Here is a 27652-nt window from a genome sequence, read left to right on the forward strand (position 1 = left end):
TTTCTTTTTACACAAGTTGAGAAATAACATCCTAACTTTAAAGAAGTAATTCTGTTACACTGTTGTTAACATACTGGATGCAGGCTTTAAGGGTAAGAAAATACCAATAATATCATGAGAACTGAACTAGACAAAAGCAGTATAAAACAGAAGTCCATGCGTGTTGTTAACAGATTTATTTATAATTGTTTATAGATGTGTCAGTAGCTATATTTTATGTAAATGGTTTTAAGCAGGTTCACCATCAATGCTGTTAAAAGTAGCAATAGAATCTTTTTTTAAACTGGGAAAATAAATTACTTTGATTTACAGTAGTTGAATGTAACAATTTGACCTAGACCAATTTCTAGACATCCTTTATGTGCTTTCCTATAAAAACAGTGGACCTAAAGAACTTTGGGTCAAATTTGTTTTATTCATGTCACTTTAAGTAATCAACAAATAAATCACTGACATTATAAACTCAGCAAAGAATCAGATTAAGTGAAATTGTATCCTCATTTTAGGTAATCTTTTATAGCGTGGAATGGATCAGTTTACCTGAGTTATGAACAGCTTCAATTTGTAGAATACGAATTGCCTCGTTTGTAGTTTGATTAATGTTTCTCATTTTAAGGAAATGTAAACCATTTTTCATTGAACCCTGGTGGCCATTGTTTTGTGACTTACAAAGCCTAGATTTTTCATCTTTTCTGTTTGCCAAATCAGACCAGGTGTTGAGACAGAGAGCTCAGACAGGAAGCTCATGACAAAATGGAACAATCCTCCAAGATTAAGAAGGCAGTTAGCTATAATGAGGTGTTCACTGAGTAAAGACACCACATTTACAGTAAATCACTGTGTTTATAATCATGATCACATGTGCTAAAAATATTTAGAACAGCTTTTCCTGATTTTCCTGCATTTCATTGATTATAAACCCACTCACCTTTTCTCAATGTTTTTGTCTGTTAATGAAAGGTTAAAAAAAAAGTTTGAGAAAATGAGAAAATATTTAGTAAAGCATTATAAGTATACTGTTTACAGTGCTTGTATAATCTGGAACAAGCTAATTTATGTTTCTGTTTTACAAAAAATGAAATTGCTCACAAATTAGCTTAAGGTGGACTTCACAATAGCAGCCTCAGCAGAGACTGTGGGAAATTGAGAAAATACTAATTTCCATATTGACAAACTCCATTGACAGTTCTATATTAATAAGATAATTACATGGGAAAAAAAAAACATGACATTTCCCTGAAAGAAGAAATTCTTAGAAACATTATTATCAAAAACCTTTCATATAGATTTGATACTGGTCTTCTCTGTTAAAATAATTGTATTTATAAATCTCAGGAACTTTCCAATCATGATCTTAGGATATGATTTCGACCTCCTGTAACAACCCTAGCACACTGTTCAGAAATATCTCTGCACTATGGATGGACAATTTCTAAAAACAAGTCATTTACACTTACAAAAATATTTTTCATGCCATAAAGTTTTCTTGTTATTAATTAGAAATGTTTACTGGCAAATGTTGAGGTGTTACTTAAAATGGCCTATAATAAAATTAAATCAGAATACTGTTTCAAAAGTCTCATCAGTGACTGTAAAACCTTTTTTTGCAAAATGAGTGAGATTCTCTCTATCTAAAAGGATTGAAAACAATTCCCCCAAAAATCATGAATTCAAGATAAGCTTTCATATCATGTCCCTTTGAACACTTAAAAGCTTCAACAGAGATACAGTATATTGCTTACATTTACCAATCTTTCCACAGCCTGGTTATCAACAGTTCTGTATAGCTTATCAGGAGGATGCAAGCACATAAGCTGTGGCTTTTGGCAAAGTGAGATACCTCAAGTAAACAAATGGCCTAACAGGAAGATTATTTTTGCTTCCAAAAGTCAATGCAGCCACAGGAATGCAGCCAGGGCTGCATGTCTGAGACTTGTCTGGACCGGATGAGAAGAAAAGTGCTTAAATAAAATAGCAACATCGTGTATAAGGTTTTTAATGAAGACTTTCAGGGGTTAGCAATTATCCCATTTACAGCTATATGGTGCCCTTGGGGCAAGTGAAATAACTGGAAGCTCTATGAGACTTAGGAAGTGTTAAAAAGTTGAATTTTCCTCTAAAAATGAGTTTCAAAGCATCTAGTGTATATTCCAGCAGAAGGTCATCTTTCATGCTTACCCATCACTGGTTTGAAGACATTATGTAGACATAGTAAGACCCTGTTTTTTTTATTATTTTTTATACATATACAATGTTGTTAATGAATATTGTATTTCTATGCATTTTTCTTAACATAAATCTTTAAAGTTCCAATGCTGTATTCATACACATGTACAGTAGTTATGATATTATTTCAGATGAACCTGTTGTTAAGAATAAAATATACTGTATCTGAGATCTTTCTAGCAGCATTTCTGTCTCTGTGGTTGGTGTTTTTTAAGTGCTGCCTGCAGAAGTATAATTTTGAAAAATTAAACAAAATCAGTCAGTGATTCTGTATAGGGAAACACTGTTGCAAGAAATCACAACAGATTCCAAGGACACAAGAATGGCTATAGAATGGCAGAACTGGCAGAAAAAAAACATACTGGATTCCTGTGAGCTTCCAGCAGGAAACTGTGCATTTTTTTTTCCTGAGAAATAAATCCTTCTGGACCTTTCTTTAGCAATGCCTGATGGAGAGCTGTGTGGATATTTGACTTGATTTTTTTTGTGTGGAATGTAAAGGAGTTTAACAGCCTCCCTGGTTCTACCCAGCTATTATGTGCAAGAACCTTATTGTGCTGTTCGTTAAAATATTATTAAGAATCAGCATCCATAACACTGATTAAATTAGGTTTGATACAAACAGACAGACATTTTTTTTTTACACAAAGTTTGTGAATTACAGTAAGTTTGGGAAGGATGATGACAACCAAGTCACTTTCACCCCAACAGTTCTAAATAAACATTCCCAACATCATCATCCGTGGCTAAGGATCTGCACCTGTGGATGGAAGGTTGCTGGTTCAAATCCTGCAGCTGGCAGAGGAATCCTACTCTGTTGGGCCCCTGAGCAAGGCCCTTAACCCCAACTGCTTCAGGGACGCTGTACAATGGCTGACCCTGCGCTCTGACCCCAGGCTCTCTCCCTGTCTGCTTATCTGTGTGTCTCATGAAGAGCAAGCTGGGGTATGTGAAAAGATGAATTCCAAATGCAAGAAATTGTATAGGGCTAATAAAGTGATGTTATGTTACAAGTGGCCTCGCAGCAAGATCATGTCTGTTTTGCAAATGCTGAAGATCCCACAGATTCCCATGAAGAAAAAGCACCAAGGACTTGGGATTCTTCAAATAAACTCTATTATTTATCTACACTTCGGATGATTTCAGTCGAGTTTGGGCATCATGATACCCGTCTTGTACTATATGTAAAATAAATATACCAAATACTTTAGATTACAATTACAATACCAATTTGACACACAAAGAAAACACTTTATTAAGATGTTGAAATTGCCTTTAAATGTGGTACCAGATATACAAGTTGCTTATCCATTGCTTGAGAAAATCCTTCCATGATGCTGCAAAAGGAAGTTTGGAAAAAGAGAATTCTTCACCTGCTTTCAACCACTCGACCTTTTAGCACAGCTTGTGTCTCCCTTTATAAAAAGCTATTAGTATTATATAATATATTATATATAATACTTTATACTAAAAAGCTTCTAATATTCTATTTTTTTCTAAACTTCAGAACACGTGAATGATTTCAGAGGCACAGTAAATGTACAGTACAAACAGGTATGTTTTGGCCTCAATTACTGACCTCTTAGTGATATGATATTAATGTCAATCAAACTTCATCTACTTATTCAGAACACAATACAGAAAGTTGGTATCAGTTGCAAGATTAATTTATTTTATTGTGGTTTATTAGATTATTATTTATCTGACTATAGTGGTAGGTGGACTGAAAGAACATGACTCTTCTGGGAAACTTGTCCATTTCAAGGTTACTACAGCAATACTGGCACCCCATCAACGTGCTCAGTAGACTGCATCAATTATACTGTAGGTCTTTTCAAAGTTTCAGTTAGGAATTCAAAGCACTAACTGATCCCTTTTTTGGGGAAAAGGTTTCCTGATGCTTTCTGACAACAAAAAAGGTATAATGCACCCATTATCTCATTCAACTGTTTATCTAATCTATAAAGAGTGACTCGGTTTGTGATGTGCAGGATACTTTTAAAATCACTCCATTTCATTTGTTTAGAAAATAGCCATCCAAATAGAAAAACAGTTTTACAAAAGGGCTGGATGCTTTTGGGTTTTTTTAGCCACATCTTCATAGATAAACAAGGAAGCATGTTAATTTGCAGCATCTCTGTCCTAGGGACTTTGTGGTTGTTAAATACCGCATACATATATTTTTTAAATTATTTGTGGAATAATTTAAGACATACTGTACTCCATGCACATAAAAATGCTGTGTGACTCCTGTTGGCATCAATAATAAGGAAAACATTTTCTAGCAGAAAACAGAAAAGGAAAACCACAGTACATCCTGTACCAATTTCAAAAGCTCAAAAGCTCATAGTGGTCTTGTTCTTTGTATGCCATGTTTAAAAACTTTTACAAAATAGACCTAATGGAAAACCAATTGGGGAGTTTATATAACTTTACCATCTTTTTAAACTCCTCACTAATTTTTCGCTGATGCCCACATAAAGTCATTATTTTGTAAGGATATTTGTTGGGTGGCATGGTGTCACAGTGGTTAGCATTGCTGCCTGGGGTCCAGAGTTAAGTTCCTGGGGTGCTTAATGATGGAGTTTGTATGTTCTCCCCGTGTTCATGTGGTTTTCCTCCAGTTGTTCTTGTTTCCTCCCTCAGTCCAAATATTTACTGGTCAGTTAATTGGCTTCTGGGAGAACTGGCCCTGGTGTGAGTGTGGGCGTCTTTGTGCCCTGCGATGGACTAATGTCCTCTCCAGGATATGCCCTTCCTTGCACCTGTTGTTTTCTGAGGTAGGCTCCCTCTCCCCCACAATACTGAATTGGATAAAACAGACAAAAAATAGATGGATGGATGTGTTTTGTTCCGCAAATGATGGGAGAAGGTAGTGTGAATCTATATCTGACTTAGTGTACAGATCACAAGCTTAAACAGAAGCCAATGTCAAAGACAAAGTAAAATGTCTTCTGATCCATTTGCGTTTCTCAGGTCCTCATTGATTTCCTGTATGACATGACTAAACTACTTTAACAAAACTCTGACATAATGAGTGACCATTTTTCTTGATTTAATCATTCTTCGTGTGTACAACCTCTGTTGTTTAGAACTAGGATAATTACATGTCATCCTGCATAAACTATGGCCAGTGATTCACCTTTGGCATTAGATTTTCCATTTATTTATCCTTGAACTGGGAGTAGATTATAAAATGAATCATGTGACGGAGCTTTAGAATAACGTGGTCATGTTTTTACTTGTTAAAAGTCTGGCAAACAGAGTGGAAAATTAATTCTGAAAAGACTTGCTTCAGGAGTTTAAGTCAAAGCATAGTTTATTACTGTATAAGGTTCACATGGGGCAAATCCTATAACTATCTTTATCACCATGGGATAGAAAGTTTATTGATTCTCATTCAATTAAATTCCTTTCAGTTCATTTCATGGATAGGTCATACAAAATCAAAACATTTGTGTCAACATTTTCGTTTTTGAAACATTTTTACAACTATATTTTCAAAAATCTGGGTGGTCAAACATGGGTGGTCTAATCAATGTTAAGCACTTGTTTACCTGTAAAAAGCATTTTAAGTACAACTAAAGTAGGAGCAGAATGCATTGATGCAATTCTGTAGGGCTCATCATAGAAAAATAAATTGACAATATTAAATCATGTTAATTGCCACATTCTAGCCTTATCTTATTAGATCTCAGAAGCTAATGAAATAATTTGTTATATGATTGTAGTGTCCTTCTTGTGTGTTTCTAACAATTTTTACAGCCAGACACCCTCAATTAAAAAATAACAAGGAATCAGAATTCAAAGCTACAGTGTTTTGTTGATTACACATGCCTGTATCTGTTGTGAAACAAGTGAAATGGCAGTGCTTTCAAAGGCATAAATAAAGTGGCAGCAGATTGATATGGTTGCAGCTGATTACTCACTGTGTGCTCACCATAACAAACTCTTGACGACTTGTTCATAAGATTAAAATACTATCACCATAAAACACGACAGAGTTAATGCTGTCAATCTAAAGTTTAAATATAAAAACATAAATGACCAGCAGTGGGAACAAAATAACAAGGATTATAAAAACAGAAGTTAAAATAACTATAGTCAAGTGAATATATGTAAACTATAGTACACCATGAATTTAAGAGAAAGCATCCAACATTACTTTAAAATACATGAAAATGATTAAGAATCTGTTTGCCATGTTTCAGTTCATCAAACATTTTGATTCATAATCACTGAACAGAAGACTGACAGATTCCCTGTTGACTAGATACTGTATGTATTGTGGCAACACTGGCATATTTCAAAAGATAAGCATAGCTCTGCCAGCATGTCACCTTAATTTGCTGTATTTTTACTGGACTGTCATATTGTCTCAAGGACAGAATCCTGCCAGGTTCCAAGTCTTTCATTGGTCCTCCTTAAAGAAGTCTGAATGGTCTTATATTTTGTGGATCTTCTCTTAGGGTTTCACTCCCTCACATCTTTCAATATATCTTCCATATCTTCACTAATCACTAATCTAATGAGGCACTGGAGTATTGTTATCAGAAAATCAATGTTCTGAGTCATTCTGTGTCACCCAATCACGTGCCCTTATTTCCTTCTGTAATTATTTTAACTAATCAACTCTGCTATTTCAATTCTTCACTCAGTCTTCACCAAAAACATGCTATTCACAAAACATCTACTTACTCTTCATTTCAATCTACACCAACTGGTCCTGCATTCCTGATTCAGCTGGCCGACACTGTTTCTCCACAGAGCACATCAGCACTGTTGAACTGGTACAACACTTATCTTCCCAAGCATAGTCTAAGTTTCTTGTTATTGCCACAGCTATTACTATTGCCTTGGGAAAGGTCACTCTCTAACTGTAAAATACTCCCTTAATAAGAAGTAATGGTAAATACTATAGTGAGTGCTGCATCAGGACACCAGGACCAAGACAATGTGTTTAAAATAGAATGAGTCTACATGACTTGGCACTTCTGGAAAGCAAAGTATGCAGATGTTAGGATCTGTGAAGTTTTTGTATTTTGTAGGTTCAGGAGAAGGAAAGTTGCTCTTCATATCTTCACCTCTAGGCAGCTAAATCTAACTAAAATACAAAATTTTCATGACCATCAGTTCAAATAATTATCTATCATAAATGAAAGATTATTTAAGGTTATTTAAGGATTTGCTTTCCCACTTCAGCAGAGCAGATAAATTATCTCCATTACTGCTGTACAAAAGGTCAAGCATGACGTTATCATAGGTCACAAATTATTTAGATACAGAGACTATCCAAAGCATTTATTTTTAGAAAATGCATAGGGTGCTTAAAAGGTTAATTACAATTGCCCTTTCAATCACATCAGATTCCAAGTCTGGTTTGTATTTCTGTTCCAGTGTTTGTGCTTTTTGTTCATGAGGTGATTATTTGTGGTTAATAAAGAAACTAAGAGGTCTGTCAGGTAAGGATTAACATTTAATTATGTTACACTAAACTCTATTCAAAGCATACTGCACATAAGATGAATGGTTGTTTGATATCGTGAAAAAGAAAAATGTTTTTTGCCATCTGTTGATATTGAAGTACTCTCCATAGGTTTTAGCACTAGAGGGCAGTCTATCTGTTAAGTAATTTTAACATTACTATACTATGGAAGATAAATAACACTGCCAACTAACAAATGATTTGTAGTGAAATTCCTCTGAAAGTATCTGTTATTGGCCTGGTTGAATGTAATTTAGACTGAATGAGTTTAAAAAGTCTGATTTTTTTTTAAAACAATGTATTACTGTTTTTAAAATGTTAATAGTCTTACACTCGCAGGTATGTACTGATATTGAGTGGTTTGTGTACAGGTGATCATTCAGGTTATATTGAAGAAGTCTGACAGTGCCTACCTACAGGTTAGCATTACAAAGCCTTCTTATGTTAAATAGCGTGAAAAGAATGACCTTGACATATATACAGAGAGACATTAAAAATGCTACAAGTGTTATTGGTTCAAATACTCATTTTTCTGCAGTGTGCATTAAAAGGACTTGTTATCAATGTAAAACACTTGTTTTCTATGGGTGCAAAAACAAATACTTCCATGATGTTTGAAAGGGCACATTTCAATGCATTAGCCAGCACCCTGTAGCAGGGACTCTCTGTGGTCAATAAAAATCCCAGGGCATTTCTCAAAAAGAGTAGTGGGGTAACCCCGGTGTCCTGGCCAAATTTCCCATTCGCCCTTACCAGTCATGGCCTCCTAATATTCCCCATCTATGAATTGGCTTCATCATTCTGTTCTCCTCCCCACTAATAGCTAATGTGTGGTGAGCATTGTGGCGCACTATGGCTACTGTCCCATCATCCAGGTGGATGCTGCACATTGGTGGTGGTGGAGTGGAGTCCCCATTACCTGTAAAGCGCTTTGAGTGGAGTGTCCAGAAAAGAGCTATATAAGTGTAAGCAATTATTACTATTACCACAATTCACAAAACCAGACTGTTATGTTGCACACATTGTCTGTTTGGGGTTTACAACACTGTTGCGCTTTTGGTTTGGGAGTTACTCCTTTACGGCACTTAGGTGCCTTGGCAGGTTTTTGCTGTTCTGTGTCGGTTAGGAGTTATGAACAATAAAGACATCAGCGAAACCTTTCCGCGTCAGTCCCTGGTTTTCTGTGGTGTAACACAAAGGAATGTGGTGAGGTGTTGTACCGTACTGTGTACTGTCCCAGGGCTTGACTAAGCCCAATAATTAAAAAATAAATGGACAGAGAAATCTTTAATCCATCCAATCATTTTCTAACCACTTCTTCCAATTCAGGGTCACAGGGGAACCAGAGCCTATCCCAGCAACCAACGGGAGCAAGGAAGCATACAGCATGGTAAGGATGCCAGTCCATCACAGTGCAGACACTAACACACACACACTCACACCTAGGGCCAGTTTTCCCAGAAGCCAATTAACCTTCCAGTGGAGGAAACCCACACGAACACAGGGAGCACAAAAAAATATAAAAACTACACCCAGATAGTGCCCTACAGTAGGTCCAGAATTGAACCTGGGCCCTAATGCTTCAAGGTTGCAATGCTAACAATTATGCCAGCATACCACCCCAAATCTTTAGTTTTCACTTATATTTCTATATAAATAAGTAAGAGGACAGAGCTTACAAATCCAAAACACAGATGCATCATATCGCTTTTATATTGGCAATTAACATTACTAATGAAACTCATTATTAATGACCTCATCTTACGGCTAAAACTCTTACACATAACATAATAAAGTTTTTTTTTAGTTTGGTTGTATCGATCTCATCTACTCATTTCTTGAAAGAAACCAGGGTATCAGCTTCAAGAATGTGGTTATATACTGTACAATACCTTGCTTTGTACACCCAAAGCCCTTTGTTTAAAAAAATACTGTTTAAAATTTTAAAAGAACTCAGGTTGTGTTCATTGCATTGACTTTGTCAATGCCTTTGAGGTTTTTGAATACCTTAATCAGCCCACTTGTAGTTTTCTCAGTTCAAGACTAAAAACATTCTGCTCTTTTAGTCTGTACCAATGTAGAACATTCCTTTAAGATGAGGAATGCATCTGGTTGCTATTCCCTGGACAGGTTCCAGAGCAGTTATATCTTTTTTGGAATGCGGTGATGGAAATTGTCCTCATTGTCTTCTAATAGAGGTCTTCCTAGAGCATTATAAAATATTACCTTACTATTCTATAATTTAAATTATATTCTTTTAAGTATATATCTTAACATTTTGTTTGCATATGTACTGTTTCTTCATATTGTCAAGAATATGAAAATGATGTCAACAATGATGTTAACTTTTTAATAGGTGGTTTCTTCAAGAGATGTTTCCTATTTTATGTTTTTGCTGCCTGTTTAGAGGACTTTGTAATTGTCTACATTAAATGTCATCTGTCAGTAGTAGAGCAAGACCTTAAATCTTAATACAGCAAGAGTTTGTAGATTCATATTGGTTATCATCTACAATCTTAGTGTCATATAAATGATCTTCTAATTTTGTTCTAATTATCATTTCCAAAATCTTGTGTGATAGCACTAAGATTTATTTTTTCTTAATAACTTGGACATTGTCACCCTTTTAATGAATGTGCACAATATACAATATATTAGCAAATTGCCAGTCAATGGGTATTATGTCTGTCTTGACTGACAGTTGGAAGTATTTTGTTAACAACCTGTTTCCTTAAATACAGTTAGTAGATTACAATTAGTAAATACTATAATACTCATGGTAATTGCTTCTTATACAGAAGTAACAATTCTGCACTAATACTGTTAAGCTTTCTTTTCTCATGCTAAGGTTGATTGCTTTCTTGGTAATCACTAAGTGAAATATTTAATACCTAAACCATTTCCCTTTCATTAGCAAATGTTATTTTGAAAATTTCTTTTATTTTAAATGGAATTCTGATGTTCCTTTCTTTCTCAACCTAATATCCTTTTTTATGTGCATTTCTTTAACTGGATGTTGTTTTTTTTATCATTGAGACAGACCCTTGTGTCACAGTCCCTTAACTAGCCAGAGACAGAGGATTTTCTTTGTTTGCCAATTTTGTTCAATTTTCACCACAAAGACCAGCTATCCATTTCTCCATCTTTCTCTCTCTTGATAGACGCACCCTTATATTTATAACCCTGTTAATTTATCTGTGCGTGAATTCCAACACTCCTGAGCAGATGTGACCTATTTCTAATTAATTTAGTCTGAAGCTACCTTGTGGGCAGGTGGCATCCTACAATTATTCTCACCCAGAAAAGAGTAAGAAAAGAGTAAGGTCCATCAGGATGTCCACCCCTCCTAGATCAAATATCTTTTTTCTCTTTACGTGGTTTCCATTTTTTCAGGAGACTATTTGGTGGCACAAAATTAACCTGGTGACCTCATCCCATCTCTGACCTTCCCTCTGGTCCACAGGCATGATCCTTGGTTGGTCCAGGCCTGGCAAATCACACATTTGGGAGGCTTGGGTTAAAAAATATATTTTAGATCGGGTTGGGCAGGTGCAGGTTCATTTCTCACAACTGCAGGCGGGTGCGGGTCAAAAAAAGCCGATCCGCGCATCACTAGCTAGGAACTTCTGCACTTTCACCCTTCTTGGTAGGAAAATCCTGGGGACCTCTGCAAATCTTCCAGGGCTGTATGCCTTCCTCCTTGGCACACAGACATGGAAACATTTGGGACCCCTCCTCCAGACACTGGTTCAAACTCTGGTAAATGAGTCATCCTCTCTATCTGGAGACATTAGCTAGGACAGCAGCTATCAGCCTCCCTCCCTGGAGGTTTATGCCAGGGCAGAAGTAAATTTTTATCGTTCCCCTCTCTGGCTCAGTAGCCGTGCTGCTTCAAGGTGCAGTAGTACAGTATGTTCCCTCAATCGCAGTGAACCAGTACTGGACATGGCAGCTTCTTCCTTTCTGCTGGCCTTTCCTCCTAAATATGATTTCGAGTGTCAGACCTTCGGCAACCCTGTTCTGCCTTCTCACGTCTGTAATAGAGAATCATTCCTTGTCGTGGGCTGTTTCTGACAGTTCTTAATTTTCTTGAAGATTCAATGTGAATAAACCAAGTCCCATCCTTTTACAGCATCCACACTATTTGACAGGTGTTGTCAGGACTGTAATTGAATTTATTTCCCTTAAACGCACTCCAGGTGTCCCACACCTACATATTGCAGTAAGATAGCTGCTAGCAGGACCTGAGGTCCCTCTCCATCTTTACTCAGTGATACCCCTCCTGGGGAGAAGAGCAGTGTATCTGTCTACCAGTATATCAGACCAAGTATTCCACCAACCAGCATTCTCATAAATGTCCAGGGACATTTTCTAAGACCTCTTCCTTGGTTCTTTCCAGGTTTCAACTGACTAATGATTCATGCTGATGATACAAGGTCTAAGTTGTTCAACAAGTGCTACTTTTACTCATTAAACAACTTGGAAACCCCAGACATAACTTTTCAAATTAAACTATGGGAGAAAAAGTAAATAAGAAAAACAGTAATTATGGATAAGAATAACACAATTATTAAAATTTTAGAAACCATGTAAATATTAAGGTAATTACTGTTTTACCTATCAATACAAGTTGATGATATGAACACACTGAACACAGATACTGTACACTACTGGGCCAAGTTTAGTTTTGGAAGAAAATTGCTGAGCCTTAAATAAGTACACTTTGGAAAAATTCAAGGTACGCATCAAGCAGATCTATTGAGTTGTGAGATATGGCATATTTACTCCACAGAGGCATCTGAGTGTCTCAAGGTTAGATGATGTATGGGTGGTTGCATGGCATGTAAGAAATAGTGTTTCTGTTATTTTGCGACAGCACATGCGGACACAACCACTTAATTTGCTGATAAACCTTAACTGAAGTCTGAGAATGTAATTGAACACTTGTAAACCAGATTCCTATCAACTGTTGTAAGGTGCTATTTATATATCACTTCCAAAGTGAACTAAATGAGTTTAATTAATATTTACTTAACCTGCAATGCAGCTAGTGGGTTCTGACAACCACATACGCATTTTATTTTGAAAACAACACAGCTGTATCTTAGGGTACTTCGTTCCTTCACATGTCTTACTACAATTGAGATTATGTTACTCATCAGATTTGTTTTGGTATTAATTTTTAAGCAAACTGCACTAACTGGTTCTAAATGGTTCTAAATGCACAAGAAAAGAGCACAGTAGAGGGTTTGTTTAGACATTTAGGTTAAAATAGAGTTTAATTAATAGACAGTGTTTACTAATGTCTTCTTTTTCAGTGGGCAATACAGTTTTAAAAAAGGGTCTGTTAATCTTAACGCTTTTTTGCTAAATGTCTAGTGCTGACCTCTTCATTGCCAGGAACTTAGATTCACTTTAAAATAAGATCAGATTACTTCTATTGGCTGAAATGAGAGAGGTTAGAAAGAAGGTCTGAGATACTTGAGTTTCTAAACAGCTGAGGTTCTTTAACATATGCATGCAAAAGTCTCTCACTCACACCATATATTTGCACATTTTAACTGATACATGGATACTATCATAATGTATGTGGGTTGATTCTATGCAAATGAGTTTCTTTCTTGTGGAATCTTTTTGGTGAGCAACAGTTTCGACCATGTATTCCTCAACTCCAAAGACCTCTGGTTTTCATTCCTGAACTCTTAGTTTAGGTAAGTGAATTATATAATGTTTTAAAATTAAAGTAGCAAAGTGGTCTACGGTGACAGTAGATATAGGTTTTTTGAGAAGCACTATTTGCAGCACTATTCGTTTAAACAATGTGAGTTACTAAGATGATAGAGAAACATTACCAACTAAACAGACACACACAAATCCAGAATATGACATGATTACATTCATCATTTTTGGCATTCAAGGTACTGAAGGAGACACTGGGTAAAGGAGAAGGAACACAATTAGCATCAAACACCTCCAAGCTGATCTCAATTTCATATAAACAAATTATTTTGAAGCCAGTAGTTATCAAGAATACATGCAAATTCTTACTTTTTGTTGTCAGCATTACAGTTGTATGCCAATGACAAGGCCTGAAGAAGAGAGAAGAGAACTGTCTTTAAATGTGAGTCAACTGTAGCAGTTGGGTGTATAATGTGAGAGGGCTGAAGCATTTCGCATTTTTAAGCCAGTATGTTTCTTAAGCCTAGTACCTCATGTCTATGGTGACAGCTAAGAGAAATGATTATCTTATTTCACTTTGTTTTGTAACATCTCTTCACTGAAACTTTGTTTTCCATCTCACTTTTAGGGGTGTCTTACAAGTTTGTATTTTCTTGTAAGTTTCTGTTTCCCTTGTAAATAAACTGTCCTTTGGGATTTCATTTTTGGGACGTGTGATATTTTTAAATTCTCAACATCACATTTATTGACAGAGGTGGGCAAGACCACTGAAGAACATTACAAACCAACAAAACAGACACACACAAAACACCACTAGTCTGAGCCCAGAATTTCACATCATTGTTACAGACACACATGAATCTTAGTGATGGCCAAAATGCTGGGACCTTACAACTCTTTAAAGATTTAAACTCTAAAAAGACACCTAGAAGTGTCTACATGGGTGACTACTGTTGCTGATGCTGGTGGCTAACAAGATTAAATGATTTCTGCTAAGAAATCTGGATAAAGCAGTACCTTTTAAGCTGGGATGTGTTGTTGGACAGCTCATAATAATAAACTTTGGGTGTTGAGGAGACTGACCACAAGACTTGGATGGCTGCAGAGACTCTCTCCGAAACTTCAGAGTGTTTGTGTGGGGATCCTGGCATTAAAGATGGAAAAAGTGACTCCTTCCATAAAGCCATGGCAGCTGAGAGATCAGCTCAAAAGAGAAGATTGTATTGTCCATTGCATAAAGCAAGGTCATCAGAAGAGTACAAAGGAGGGTATGATCAGATCTAAGGTTAAAAGCTGGACTGTATTCAGCCAATATATTCCTAATACAATCTGAACATATACCATTCTATACATGAGCAGGTGCTTAACGTAGTTCACTATAGATTTTGTTGGGATCCAGTGCTATTTATAGAGGACAAGAGTTATGTACTAAAGTAGATTAGATTTATTTGGCACAGTAGTATTAAAAATCAGAATCTTATTCTTCAAATTGATTAAAGAATGTCTTGCTCAAGATGCTGTCAGCCTCAAACTGGTTAAAATTAACATACTGTAATGCGACATCATTTTAAAAAAAAGACTTTTTTCTGTTCTTATCAATGGAAAGTGGTAAAAGATGGTGCTGTCAGTTAACTATACTGTAATTGCTAACACTATAATTGAGAGCAGAGATGCCCTCCACATTTGAACAAATGTCTATTTTTTTTCTCAGCACAGATGAAACCAGGGAACTGACAAATACTACAACTGGAGGGGTTAATAATTCATTAATACCAGTTTGGTTTCACTCAAACTATCCAGACTATAAAGATCCTGACATTTACACAAATTTCTTCTAAATCCTTTTTAAATGAATGTTTACTAGACTATTTTTAATTCATAAAATAAAGATCACAGAGAAATTTAGAAAGATTGCTTGTTGTGCATTTTATAAATAATAATCTAAATAACATTACCTCCAGTAAAATATTTTAAAGCTTCTGAAGAAGATGATTCACTTAGTGAAATATGGTTAAATAAAAACAACAGAACCTTGTTGAAAACAATTATTTTTTCCCCTGAAATATCAAGCCATTTATATGAAATATGCTTAAAAAGAATTACTATATTTTGTAGTTATTGTAAACCACACAAAACAAAATCACACTGTCTCTGCTATGTTACCAGACTGCCAGGTTTATAAAAAAACAAATAACTGTAAATCAAACAAAACTGACATTATTAAGAAGCAAAACCCATTATTACTGAGGTGCATGTAACAGGTTGCTTAAAACACAAGATAAATATCCCTTATGTTTTCAGCTTCAGTGTCCCTTGAATTCTTTGGCAATTTACAAAGCAGTTCAACAATTCTGAGACTTGTTCCTGGTTAAGAAAACAAAGTATCGGTAAATGCTATTGTACATCTAGTAATATGTTTTATGTCCTAGATTTACATACTCCAATTAATGTTGGAGTTCTGTAAATACCCTGTAATGCCCATATTTCAATTTTAGAGGTTATGCAACAAAGCACTAGACAACTGTGTTAATGGATAACAATAAAAAAACAATAATGGAATATTAATTATTACTGACTCACATAGTGGCAAGTCTGTAATTGGTTTTATCATAACAAAAGATACAGGATGTTAGTTTGATTGGTGCTAAATGTCCTTAGGGGCTTTAGGCTGCTGTTCTCCTTAGATTTTATTGCAAGGTCTCAAGTAAGCTAAGCAATGTGCTCCCATCCAGACATTTGTTCTATCTTTAGACACGGGTAGTGGGTGAATGGAAGGGCCTGACTTATCTCCACTGCTGTCATCAAGGCTACTGGTATTTTTAGGGGACAGCAGCAGCTGCAAAAGCATTTAACGGTCTTCCATGAACAATGACACTCAGGGTGTCTCAGGACTTATCGATATAGGAGACCAAGGGAGCAAGGGACTGCCGTATACAGCATACTGTGGTCTACAGAAAAAGAATGCAAGATGGTCATGCCAGGTCTCATTGAATGGAATCGATAAGAATGAAGGAAAACTGAAACAAATGGGAAAAGGTTTTTTTAAAGGATTGTAATTTCTTCAAAATAAAAAAAGGAAGTAATAGATAAACAGGACAAGAAACAGATGTAGATTGTTAAAGAGAGGGAGAACAGACGTACCAGGATTGTACGCCATTCTAATTAGATACATTTTTGTTGTCAGAGTGACAGATACAGAGGCTAATCAAACATTAAATGCTGGAGCGTCTTTCAAAGCCTGCTGTGTTTCCTTGGCAAATGACTGAAGACACAACCACTTGAGGATAACTGAAAGGAGCTCTCTTATGTAAGTTTATAATCTTCTTAACCCATCCTATGTCTTGAATAACTGTAGATGAGTGGTAAAAATAATTTGTGTGAGTAACATGCTGCAAATTACATTGATAATTTTAATCCTAAAAAATGAAATAATTTTGATTTTTCTGCATCATTTAATATACAGTAGCAATTGGTTTTGATTTGGACAATCTGACCACATGGAAATAACTGCACTTAAGATTTGTATGATTAGAATATTCTAGGTTGGTTGTGGGGGATTCCATATACTACAGAGCTATTCTTTGCTCTGCAGTTTTGCTCTGTGACCCAGCGGGAAACTCAGACGTACAGTATGATTAACATACTGGAGATTAGGAACCCCTAGGACTCCGGTGTGGGGATCATTTTCCTTGAGAGGGCAGCTGTCCTGAAGAGAAGGGAATCACAACGTGAGCTTTCTAAAAGGGGATAAACTAGCATTGACTCAGGAGTGACTTCTGGCAGGTAGCAGCATGAGAGCTTACCCACAGCTGCTTCAGGCAAACTTGAGAAGACAACTATAAACTGAGATGACAAGGGGATAGACTGAGAGGTCCTTTCTACTCCACACACAACAGCGAGATAAAAGCCATACTAGGTGGCCTTATTCAGAAAAAGTTCAAGTACAGTAGGTAGCTGATGTAGGCTGCAAACGAACAGGTAAATTCGAAAGGTTATTCCATGCTGAAAGGAAAAGAAAAGAGACACCTGAAGAAGGCTCCAAAGCTAAAATGCTGTGTCTCTTTTCTTTTCCTTTCAGCATGGAATAAACCTTTACCTGGAGGAGCTGAGGTTTGTTCCTTTCATTTTAAGTAAAAGGCAAGAACACTTTCTTTTGATTGTGGATTTTAGACTGTAGTTCAAATCTTCATCGTTATGTAACCAATAGGGAATGGAAGGCGGGGTGCTGAAAATATTTTGACTCCACATTGCTGGTAGAAATACTCCAGAAATAAGCCTGCATTTGTGCATGTTTGGAGTGTGCTTTGTGATACCTGACACAAGCCCCTGCACAGGTCTTTATTTAGGCATACTATTTTAAGTGCTTTCTCACTGAAATACAGGACCAGCTGTTTAGGATATGCTGTAGCTTCTGTTGCAACAGGATGAGAGGCCATTCACCTCTAGACATGCTGGTTTAGATTCCACTGACATGGAGAGTAACCGTAATTTGAAAAGTGCTGGGGAGTAAAAGTTCTGATGAAATACAACCCACAACTTTGGAGCCGAAAGCCCTCTTCCCAACTCACACTGCCTAACCCAGCAGCACATGGTAACTACTCAGAGTAAAGAAAGGTGTCTTAATGTGCAGTGAATATGTTGGGAGTTAAAAAAAAAACACTTTTTTTAAGTTTTAAAGTTTTACCTATTAAGGTTTTCAATAATTATTTATTGGATTTATAATATGGGTTATCCTTATGTTTTATAAATATTTTCCCATTGATTTCTTATTAACAGGAACTGTAAATATTGAAACATTAAATGCTACACCCCCCTGCAGATGCAATCAACAATTTACTACTGTGCAGCTTGTTAATGTACAGTATATGCATGTAGAATATATAAAAGGTGTTTCAAAGAACAAACATTAACAGTTATTAAAGTTATTTATTAAAAAACTAATTTCTGAAGATTTTGAAAATTCAGACAGGCCAGATAAGGAGGTATTTTGATCAATTAATAAACCCACATATCCTTACAAAAGAGCTGAGCACTCCTGAATTTAAACTGCCGACAAACATATGCTTCCAGTTTTTAGAAACTGATGATTTAAGAAGGACTTATGAAACCTGCTAAACTAATTCCAGGTACCTAATTGAACTTTTTTTTATCCTATGAGATGTTATTTTATACTGTACATGACATCCAGTAATGAAAAAAATGTCTCAATAGCCTTGATAGCCTACAGTGAGGATGGCAACATACAATTTGCCCTGTCTTATTTTCACAGCTCAGTGGGCCTGCAAGGTGTGAAACAAGAGTGAGGACGAGAGGCGTGCAGTCTGGCCTTACATTTGTGGCTCAGAGAGAAAGAGACTGCATGCCTGTGGATTCCAGTGTGAGACGAAGCTGGCAAACAAGCAGAGATGGATGTCTTTGGAGGTGCTCCACGTTTCCTAGCGTATCCCCGCCCCGTGGTGGTTCAGTGTGGTACCGATGCAGTGCTGAAGTGCCAGATTGGAGGGGATCCGCGGCCAGCTGTCATATGGGAACGGAACAATGAGCAGATTCAGCCTGAGGGCCGGTACCGTCTCTTTGAGGACGGCAATGTCTACAACCTCATCATCTCAAGGGTGGATGCTGAGGACAGTGGACAATACATTTGCAAGGCCAAAAACAGCATTGGGGAGACCTATGCAGCAGCCACTCTGAAAGTGGAGGGAGAGGCGCAGCAGAGAGAACTGCAAGAGGAGAATAAGCCACGCTTCCTTATCAAGCCCCTCTCAACTCGTGTAGGCCGAGGAGAGGACGCTGTCTTCTCTTGCAAGCTGTGGGGTAAGCCCCGACCAGAGGTAATCTGGGAGAAAGATGGCAAAAAACTGAATGAAATTTTTGAAAGCACACATTATAGTGTGAGCTACCAAGATGGGGGCTGGTTCCAGCTGAAACTCTTCAAGACCCGTGCACCAGACGGAGGAGTTTATACCTGTCGGGCTAGGAATGAGTATGGAGAGGAATTGGCTGGGGCTGTCCTGCTTGTGGATGCCGGACCAGGCCATGAAGAGGAGGCAACTCGCAATGGGTACGCAAATGGCCACTGGAAGCCCCACCAAGGCAAGCAGAGAGGAGGACGTCAAATCGCCATACGACAAAAAGAGGACCCTGTACCTAACTCCGCAAAAGTGAAAATGTTTGCAGTGACAGAAGGCAAGCATGCCAAGTTCCGCTGCTATGTCACAGGAAAGCCCAAACCAGAAATAGTATGGAGGAAAGACGGAAGGTTAATATTGTCTGGGCGACGTTACCTCTTGTATGAAGACCGGGAGGGTTACTTTACGCTGAAAGTGCTCTATTGCAAGCAAGAGGACAATGGGCTTTATGTTTGTGCAGCCTCCAACACTGCAGGCCAGACTCTTAGTGCTGTGCATCTCACTGTTAAAGGTATGTATTATTTCAAGCACTACTTGTAGTCTTTACTGACATGAACAAGGCTAGTTAGGTGAACTAACTCATCTAACGAACAAAGAATGAACTAAAATGCAGGGGTTAGGAACTAAAATTTAAAACTACAAATTGATTGTCTACAAGAATAGACAAAATATTTTAAAATCACTATTATTTGAGTTATGTTTCTTCATGTCTTGTAATGTTTCACACAGGATTTAACTTTTGTAATGAAAAATATAACTATCGTATGCAATGATTTTGCTAGAATACTGTATATATTTTCTTAAGTTGTAATGACCCCCCAAACAGCATATACATTTTTTGTCACTTGTATTAGGAGCAAGACAGAGAACATCAGAGGGAAAGAAAGTCAGGTGTTCTTCATTGAAATGAAGTTAGAAGATGTAAGATAGTAGAACGCTATTACACATATTTTCTAATAATCCCTTTGATTTAAATTCAGGGATCCTTTTCAAAATGAAAATAATAAAAAAGCCATTTTAATAAAATAAATAAAACAATTAAAAAAACGTTTTAAAGCAAGAGAACAAAAGAAAGATAGGTGAAAGGTAGCCAACAGGGCCATTCATTTAGCTTGTTTGGTTGGTTTTAGATTAATTATTCAATAATCCAAACAGTGCTTTTGTTTACTCAATCAAATTCACCAAGATGGCAAAGGGATTTGTAAACCCATATACTATTTTAAAATAAATTACTCTTGATTCTGTCCTGAGTCCAGCAAAGTCCCATGTTCTTAACGTCAGTTCCAAAATACGTGTATCTATAATGTTCCTGAAGACATTCCCTGGATTGACGTACTCACTACTTCTTAGGATTTTCAATACCTGAAGTTCCTACACTGCTCTAGGCTAAAAATATTCAATTACCTTAACCTGTATCAGACGTGGAATCATCATGTATTAGACATTAAATGACTATCAGATCAGCAATTAATCTGGTTGTTTTACTTTATACTGCCTACACTACAGCAAATGTTTGGGACCAGATAGTATACTTCAAATTTCAACTGAGTAACAAAGAGATAGCAAACAAGAAAACTATATTTTCTTAAACAAAATTATTTCAGTAATTCAAGAGAGGGGTAAGGCCCATTTGACAGGAAAATTGCTAATGCAATTAGCAAGTCTTCTATAAACATGGTGATGAAACTAAACTAATTATTGACCAATTGTTTTGGGAAATAATAATTAGAACAAAATTAGAAGATCATCAAAAGTATATGGTAATAGGCTTTTAGATGATAACTAACATCAGACTCTTCTTTGCTAAGATTAGGTCCTTAAGGTCTTGCTCTGCTTCTCGTACTATGATTTTGCTGCTGTAAAAATAGAGCATTTGGAATAGAGTATTCAATCAAAAATTGAATTATTTTTATTTATATAGTGCATTTCATTTTAAAGGATCCTAAAATGGTTTACATACAGTATAGCAGGGGACCCAATACATCCACCACTGAAGTGCAGCACATTTACGTAATGCACATTAGCTTTGGGACCTTAGAGATTTGGTGCCCTCTAATACTAATTTGTGAGGGCTGTGGCATTTCTGTGGCCTATGACCAGCTTTCTTTTCAATGGTCTTGTCATTAAGTAACTCTGGTGTGACTTAATGTCTCTAACCCTTTCCCAGAACATGCACACACCAGAACTGTACACTCAGTTTTCCCTAACCTAATATACTGTAATTAAAGGCGAGAACCTGTCTGATGTCATTGAATGTCCTCTACTTCAAGTGTAGTTTAGTGTTATTGTTTCCCGTTCTTGAGGAAACTATCATCTTGAGGAAACTATCATCTACTGCTGACACGAGGATCACGAGACACAGTATGTCCTACCAGGGAAGATTCTTCCCTTGCTGGTGGGTTCTTTTGTTCCTTTTCTATCCACCTCTCTTTTGTCAATGGATTTACCTACTTCAGCATCCCTAACCCTTCACTCATAGCCCTCTGCGCATAGACATAGACTAAACACTGCTCTTCACCCCCCTTGCAGGATTTATAACCAGATGATTTTAACCTGTTAATCATACCTAATTATTTTTTCCTTTCCGGATTCCCCTCTAGGATTTATAAGCAATTACTGTTACTACATCCTTTTCAGGATAATTTAAATCCGCTCCAAGCTTTGTAGTCAGCTGATGTTAACTGTAGCCCCCTTTTAGGTACATATGAGAAGAAAGAACACTAGTCTGTTTTCCATTACTCTGGTAGTAGCAGTTTTAAATCCTCTCACAGTCGATCCCTCTTGGCCAGGTCCACTCGAACACAATCGTTACCTTACTGTTGGAACCTGAAATCACAACAGCCAACTCTGCAACTACTTTTATTCTCCCTGTTTCGGTCTTCCTATAATTATAGTGCCTAACCCGACTTCAGTGCTTAGTGGGAAGCTAGAACAGTCTTCCACTGAGTGCTGATGTGTGTTTAACCCTAAGAGACCTGAACTCCGAATCTGATTGAGCTCAGCTATAGTGAACCAATTTCCCACTCTACCCATATTTGACCACCACTTCTATTCAGATCTGAATAGACAACTCTCTGAGTTGCGTACCTTGAAACAAGTCTATTCTTACTGAGACACAAGCTGTTACTCCCTTAGTCAACTAAGGACAACTGGCTACTGGCTATGTCCTGACTGGAGTTATCGTTGGGGTTTCCCTGTCCCTCTCAGGTTCTCTGTGATTCTGATCTTAACCCTCAAAGATCTCAGATTTCCTCCTTCTCTTTCATTGAATCTATGCCAGATTTTATTTTTTGCAGTCCTCACAACTATCATTGCCAGGTTACAATTAATCATTTAGATTAAAGTAGTAATTTAGATAACTAGTTACTTAGACTAGTAGTAATTAGTAGTAAATCGTGGTAATTTAGATTATTATAGTAATTTAGATTACTATAAGAAAGTAATCTAAACCTGTCACTTTTATAGATTATACAAAAAATGGAGGATTTCATGCAGACAAATACATTAAGAATGTTACATACCGGCAGCAAAAGAATAAATTGTAGATATTTGATCGAAAACAAATCTTTAAGAAACTACCTAATACTTAGGTGTTTATGTTAATAAATTATTTTCATTTTCCAGTCAGTGCAGAAAAAACAGAAATAAAAATGTTAACAGAATCTGAAGATATACATATGATTTAAATCAAGTTATATTAAAGTTGTAGACTACACTAGTAAGATCTCGGTTAGAATACTGGGTACGGTTTTGGTCATTATGTTACAAAAACTAAATTGTTACTCTGGAATGATTCCAGAGAAGAGCACCCAGATACATTTCAGAGCTAAATGTCAATATTGTATACTGACATGTGAAAGAAAGTCTCAACAAAGAAGTCTATAATGTGACCTTATTCACATACAGTATTTAAAATCCCAAAAATGGAACTGACAAAGTCAACCCAATGGACGTCAATACTAAAACAAAATAGAAACTATGGGGATGTAAAATACAGTATAAACAGAGTTTAGAACAGGACAGTTAGACATGTTTCAAAATCAAGTGAGATGGATGGGACAAATGGTTTACTTTTGTTTTTAACTGTGCTTATGCTGTAATGCTGAAAATAGTGTAAGAAATAGCATAGTTCTTATGTTTAAAATAGTGTGGTAACCAAAACTTTCTTTTTCTTTCTCATTTCCTTGTTATAAATTCTACACTACATCCAAGCATTTCATTGGTACTTCTTGCTCTTTTTCTTGCTTTTCTACATTTGAAGGGAGGCTGAAGCTAATTTAAATTATTAATAATTATTCTCTCATTTAAACATATTTGAACTTAGCAGATGCCAATATAAACAACACGGAAGCTTTAGAAGTGAATGTTACTGGTCAGTATTACATGTTTACTTATTGCACAACAGTGTATGTGTAATATACATACATGTAACAGATGTAGAAAGAAAGATACAGTAAACTGAGAAAATAAAATTAATAGTGGAACTAAACTCTACATTTAAAGATTAAAAAATTAGTCTTTAAATAAGTTCAGAGTCTCTAATGAATTAGGGCAATTAGAGCTGCTCACGTGAAGGCCTGATTCGCATTATGTATTGGTAGGGTACATATTGGTAAATCGAGACAGAATAGACACTTGTCATATTAAGTGACTGCACTCACTCAATAAATCCTTAAAATAACCTGGAGTTAATATTGGAGAGTATTAAGTGACTTATACAGTATATGAGGAGGTAAACTATAAAGTCCAGCCTAGATTTAACAGGAAGCCAGTGTAATGTATATAGTAATTGACTGTCATCTTGAAGGTTCAGAGAAAAAAAAAATTAGTAATCGACAGTATATCTATCACCTATTTTAATACATTAGTCTGAGAGATTCCCCTGATGAAAGTCAAGGGCTATTTTTTTTTCAATAAGCAGGATCTGACATACAGCTCAAAATGTATTCAAAATTCTGTGAAAGGGGAAATTTCCTGATTTATATTAGTAAATGTATATTTTATTTAAAAGACACTAAACATTTATAAAATATTTCTTTGCAGCATGTGCATCGCTTATAAAATGTTAAAAGAAAATCCATCCCCAACCACATAGAGTATAAGCTTGAAGGGAACAAATGCATCAATAAGGCCAGCTGTTCTTGTAATCTGTCTGATATTTGGCACCTGCTGCATTAAGGCATTTAAATCTCCTATAGACTGCAGCAATAATGAGACATCTTAATTGTCTGAAATGCACACTGGGAGTTTTAAATGTACCTGAGTGGGCCAGTACCATTGACGTACCATAAATTCCCAACAGACAGATCTGTGAAGTAGTTTAGTTTCCAAAGCTATATACTGTATGTGTCAGTGTCTTGAGGTTGGGATCAGATGCACTTTGTGTAATGTTCTGATAAAGGCCATAACAAAGATTTTAACATTTTGCAAAAATCGGGAGATTAAAGGAATCCAAAATGAATTAAGATAAATTAAGGAATCAAGGCATAAAAATAGGAATTAAGATAGTGTTAAACTAGTTAAACTTGAACCGTATAAATGGGTTGTAGAACACTTCACGGTTGAAAGTTCACCTTCAGTTCAAAATTTTATTTGTTATTAAATGAAATTTGTGGCTCATCTAGGAAGGTCTTCTAGGAATTTTTCTTTCAGTTAATGAAAAAACCTTGTTTAGTTAATGAAGTAACATCTTTTCAGTCTCTGTTTAAGGAATAAGTTGTCAGTGGTAATATGCTCTATTGCTGAATTTATAGAAAAATTGGAGACAGAACAAGATCAGACCAGAATTTGCTTAAAAACAACAGATTTTGTAATGAACAGACTTTTATCAGCTCAGTGTGGTAGATTTGGATTTCTGGTAGTACTTCAGAGACTTTTACACAGAACACTTCAACTCAACACAGATGTAAAAAGGATTCAGGATTTATTCAAACCCTTACAATAAAGAAAAGAAAGAAATGCATAGATCTGTCTGAGCTCTAACTAGACTTCTTGAGATCCTGCTCTATAAATACAACTGGGCAGCTAATCTGCTTACCAGCTCCAAAACATGAGTCCACAGGCTCATCGATCAGTCACCTCCTACTCCAGTCCTTTAACCCTCTGGTGCACAACAGAAGCTTTCCTAGCTTTTTTCAGCAGCCATATCACCCTGCAACTCACAACTGGCAACCCACTGAAGCTAAGCAGGTGTGAGCCTGGTCAGTACCTGGATGGGAGACCTCCTGGGAAAAACTAAGGTTGCTGCTGGAAGAGGTGTTAGTGGGGCCAGCAGGGGGTGCTCACCCTGCAGTCCATGTGGGTCCTAATGCCCCAGTATAGTGACGGGGACACTATACTGTAAACAGGCGCCGTCCTTCGGATGAGACGTAAAACCGAGGTCCTGACTCTCTGTGGTCATTAAAAATCCCAGGGCGCTTCTCGAAAAGAGTAGGGGTGTAACCCCGGTGTCCTGGCCAAATTTCCAATTGGCCCTTACTAATCATGGCCTCCTAATAATCCCCCTCTATGAATTGGCTACATTACTCTGTTCTCCTCCCCACTGATATCTGATGTGTGGTGAGCGTTCTGGCGCACTATGGCTGCCGTCGCATCATCCAGGTGGATGCTGCACATTGGTGGTGGTGGAGAGGAGTCCCCATTACCTGTAAAGCGCTTTGAGTGGAGTGTCCAGAAAAGCGCTATATAAGTGTAAGCAATTATTATTATTATTATTATTATTTTAAGCCCGCAAAATTTGACAGCTATTTGGAAGGCTCAGTTTCTTGGTCTCATACTGATTGATTATTGACCTGTGGACAGCAGGTCATTCTCAATTACCTTCTGTGGAATGTAGTTCAGAGAAGAAGCTCTGTCTTGTCAGAACCTCAAACCATAAAATGTCTTGTACGAGAATATAGGCAAATGCTGAAGATGGTGTGTTTCATGTACCATATGTGTTGTATTTCAAATGATATGTCTCAGATATCCTTCCAATGTACAGCAACCTACATGTTTTAAAGTCCAACTTAACGCAAATATATTTTGGAGCATTTTTTTCCCTCATATGGGAAAACTATTTTAGTCCTCTAATCATTTCTGTGTTTTATTAAAAAGGCTAATGACAATTATGATGGTAATAAAGCAAGAACGTTCAATTCAGTAAAGCTGTAATGTGTAATGACATTAAAATTCACAGAACCCTAAATGCCCCAAGGATTGTTTGGCCAGATGGGCTCTCTGCCTTTAAGTAACATATACAGTATATTTCCTAATTCTGCAATATATAGGGCTGTTTTTAATTTATCATATGAAAAATAATTAATTTTTTCAATGTGATTCATAAAGTGCATTTTTTCTTAGATGTAAACCAGTTTCAGGTCTTTGTCCTGAAAAGTGTTATATAAATCACATTAATTAATCTATATTATTATGACAGAAAGTCATTTCAGACATTACCCCAAAGTTTATTGGAATTTGCTCCATTGCAGCCCAAATAAAAACATCAAAAACACAAAAACAACTCATACTGTATTACATGTACTGTACACATACACAGCACACATTGCACAAATCCACTTTTACCTTATTCATACTCTTATAAAGTAAAATCAATATGATTTCTTCATATTGAATTATGAAATGGCCATAACATTTTGCTGAAACCAACAGGAAAAAGCTTGTTTAAGCATAATTACTTAAGCCATAGTACATATATGTCTGCTATATTGATTTCACGTTCTCTAGTTTACAACTGTCTGGTACTGTATCATGGTGTCAGCTGCAAACAGTTTATTTCCTACCCATGACTTAATCTTGTTTATAGAACTCCCATATCATATCATTCATAGGTGGCATAAGTTGTAGTTCATGGTTTTAAGACTTAGCTTGTCTTTCAAATTAATTGCAAGCTCATCATTTAAAATGCATTCTTACACATGCACAGTGGTTGTCTACTCTTAATTTTAAGAATTTCTTGCATATGCAGTGACAGAAAGTTAAGACGGTAACTTTCTATACGCAAATTTAATTCTGAGTATCCACTTGGAATTTTCTGTATTTTACCTTGTGCAGCTCCCAGTGTTGAATATTCCTGAGTTCGAGAAGCATCTGTGAGATGTGAAGCATGCTGGCTCGAGAGTTCTGTTCAAGAGAGAGGAGAAAGAGAACAACCACACAGTCTGAACTTGTGTTGGCTCAGTCTGCTTCCTTTCCAAATAGACATGTCCACAGTTTCTCTAAGATTCTTAAGTGTTCTGCATACATTATTGTATATTATTGCATTGGGCTTTTATGGTTATTAATATTTGATTATGCAATAAAACTCATTATTCAAATAACAATACATTATTTAAAATAGCTCCTAAGCTTACAC

The 27652-nt window shown here is 36.5% G+C and overlaps 1 protein-coding gene across 10 annotated transcripts in view; it reads left to right on the forward strand.

Moving 5' to 3' along the window:
- Window positions 1–16208: 16208 nt before the first annotated feature.
- obsl1a (obscurin like cytoskeletal adaptor 1a) overlaps window positions 16209–27652 on the forward strand; it is a 69304-nt gene continuing 57860 nt past the window's right edge. For 8 of the 10 annotated variants that reach the window (XM_088607379.1, XM_088607377.1, XM_088607381.1 and 5 more), the window contains exons 1-2: window positions 16499–16697; window positions 18660–19810. In XM_088607379.1, coding sequence (XP_088463505.1) covers window positions 18796–19810 — 1015 coding nt within the window. In that variant the 5' untranslated portion in view covers window positions 16499–16697; window positions 18660–18795. Of the gene's footprint in view, window positions 16698–17468; window positions 17501–18659; window positions 19811–27652 lie in introns of all 10 variants that reach the window. The other 2 variants (XM_088607374.1, XM_088607375.1) reach the window with 2 other exon arrangements.

The sequence above is a fragment of the Lepisosteus platostomus genome, chromosome 14, assembly GCF_059453375.1.
Source record: "Lepisosteus platostomus isolate fLepPlt1 chromosome 14, fLepPlt1.hap1, whole genome shotgun sequence".
Lineage (NCBI taxonomy): Eukaryota > Metazoa > Chordata > Actinopteri > Semionotiformes > Lepisosteidae > Lepisosteus > Lepisosteus platostomus.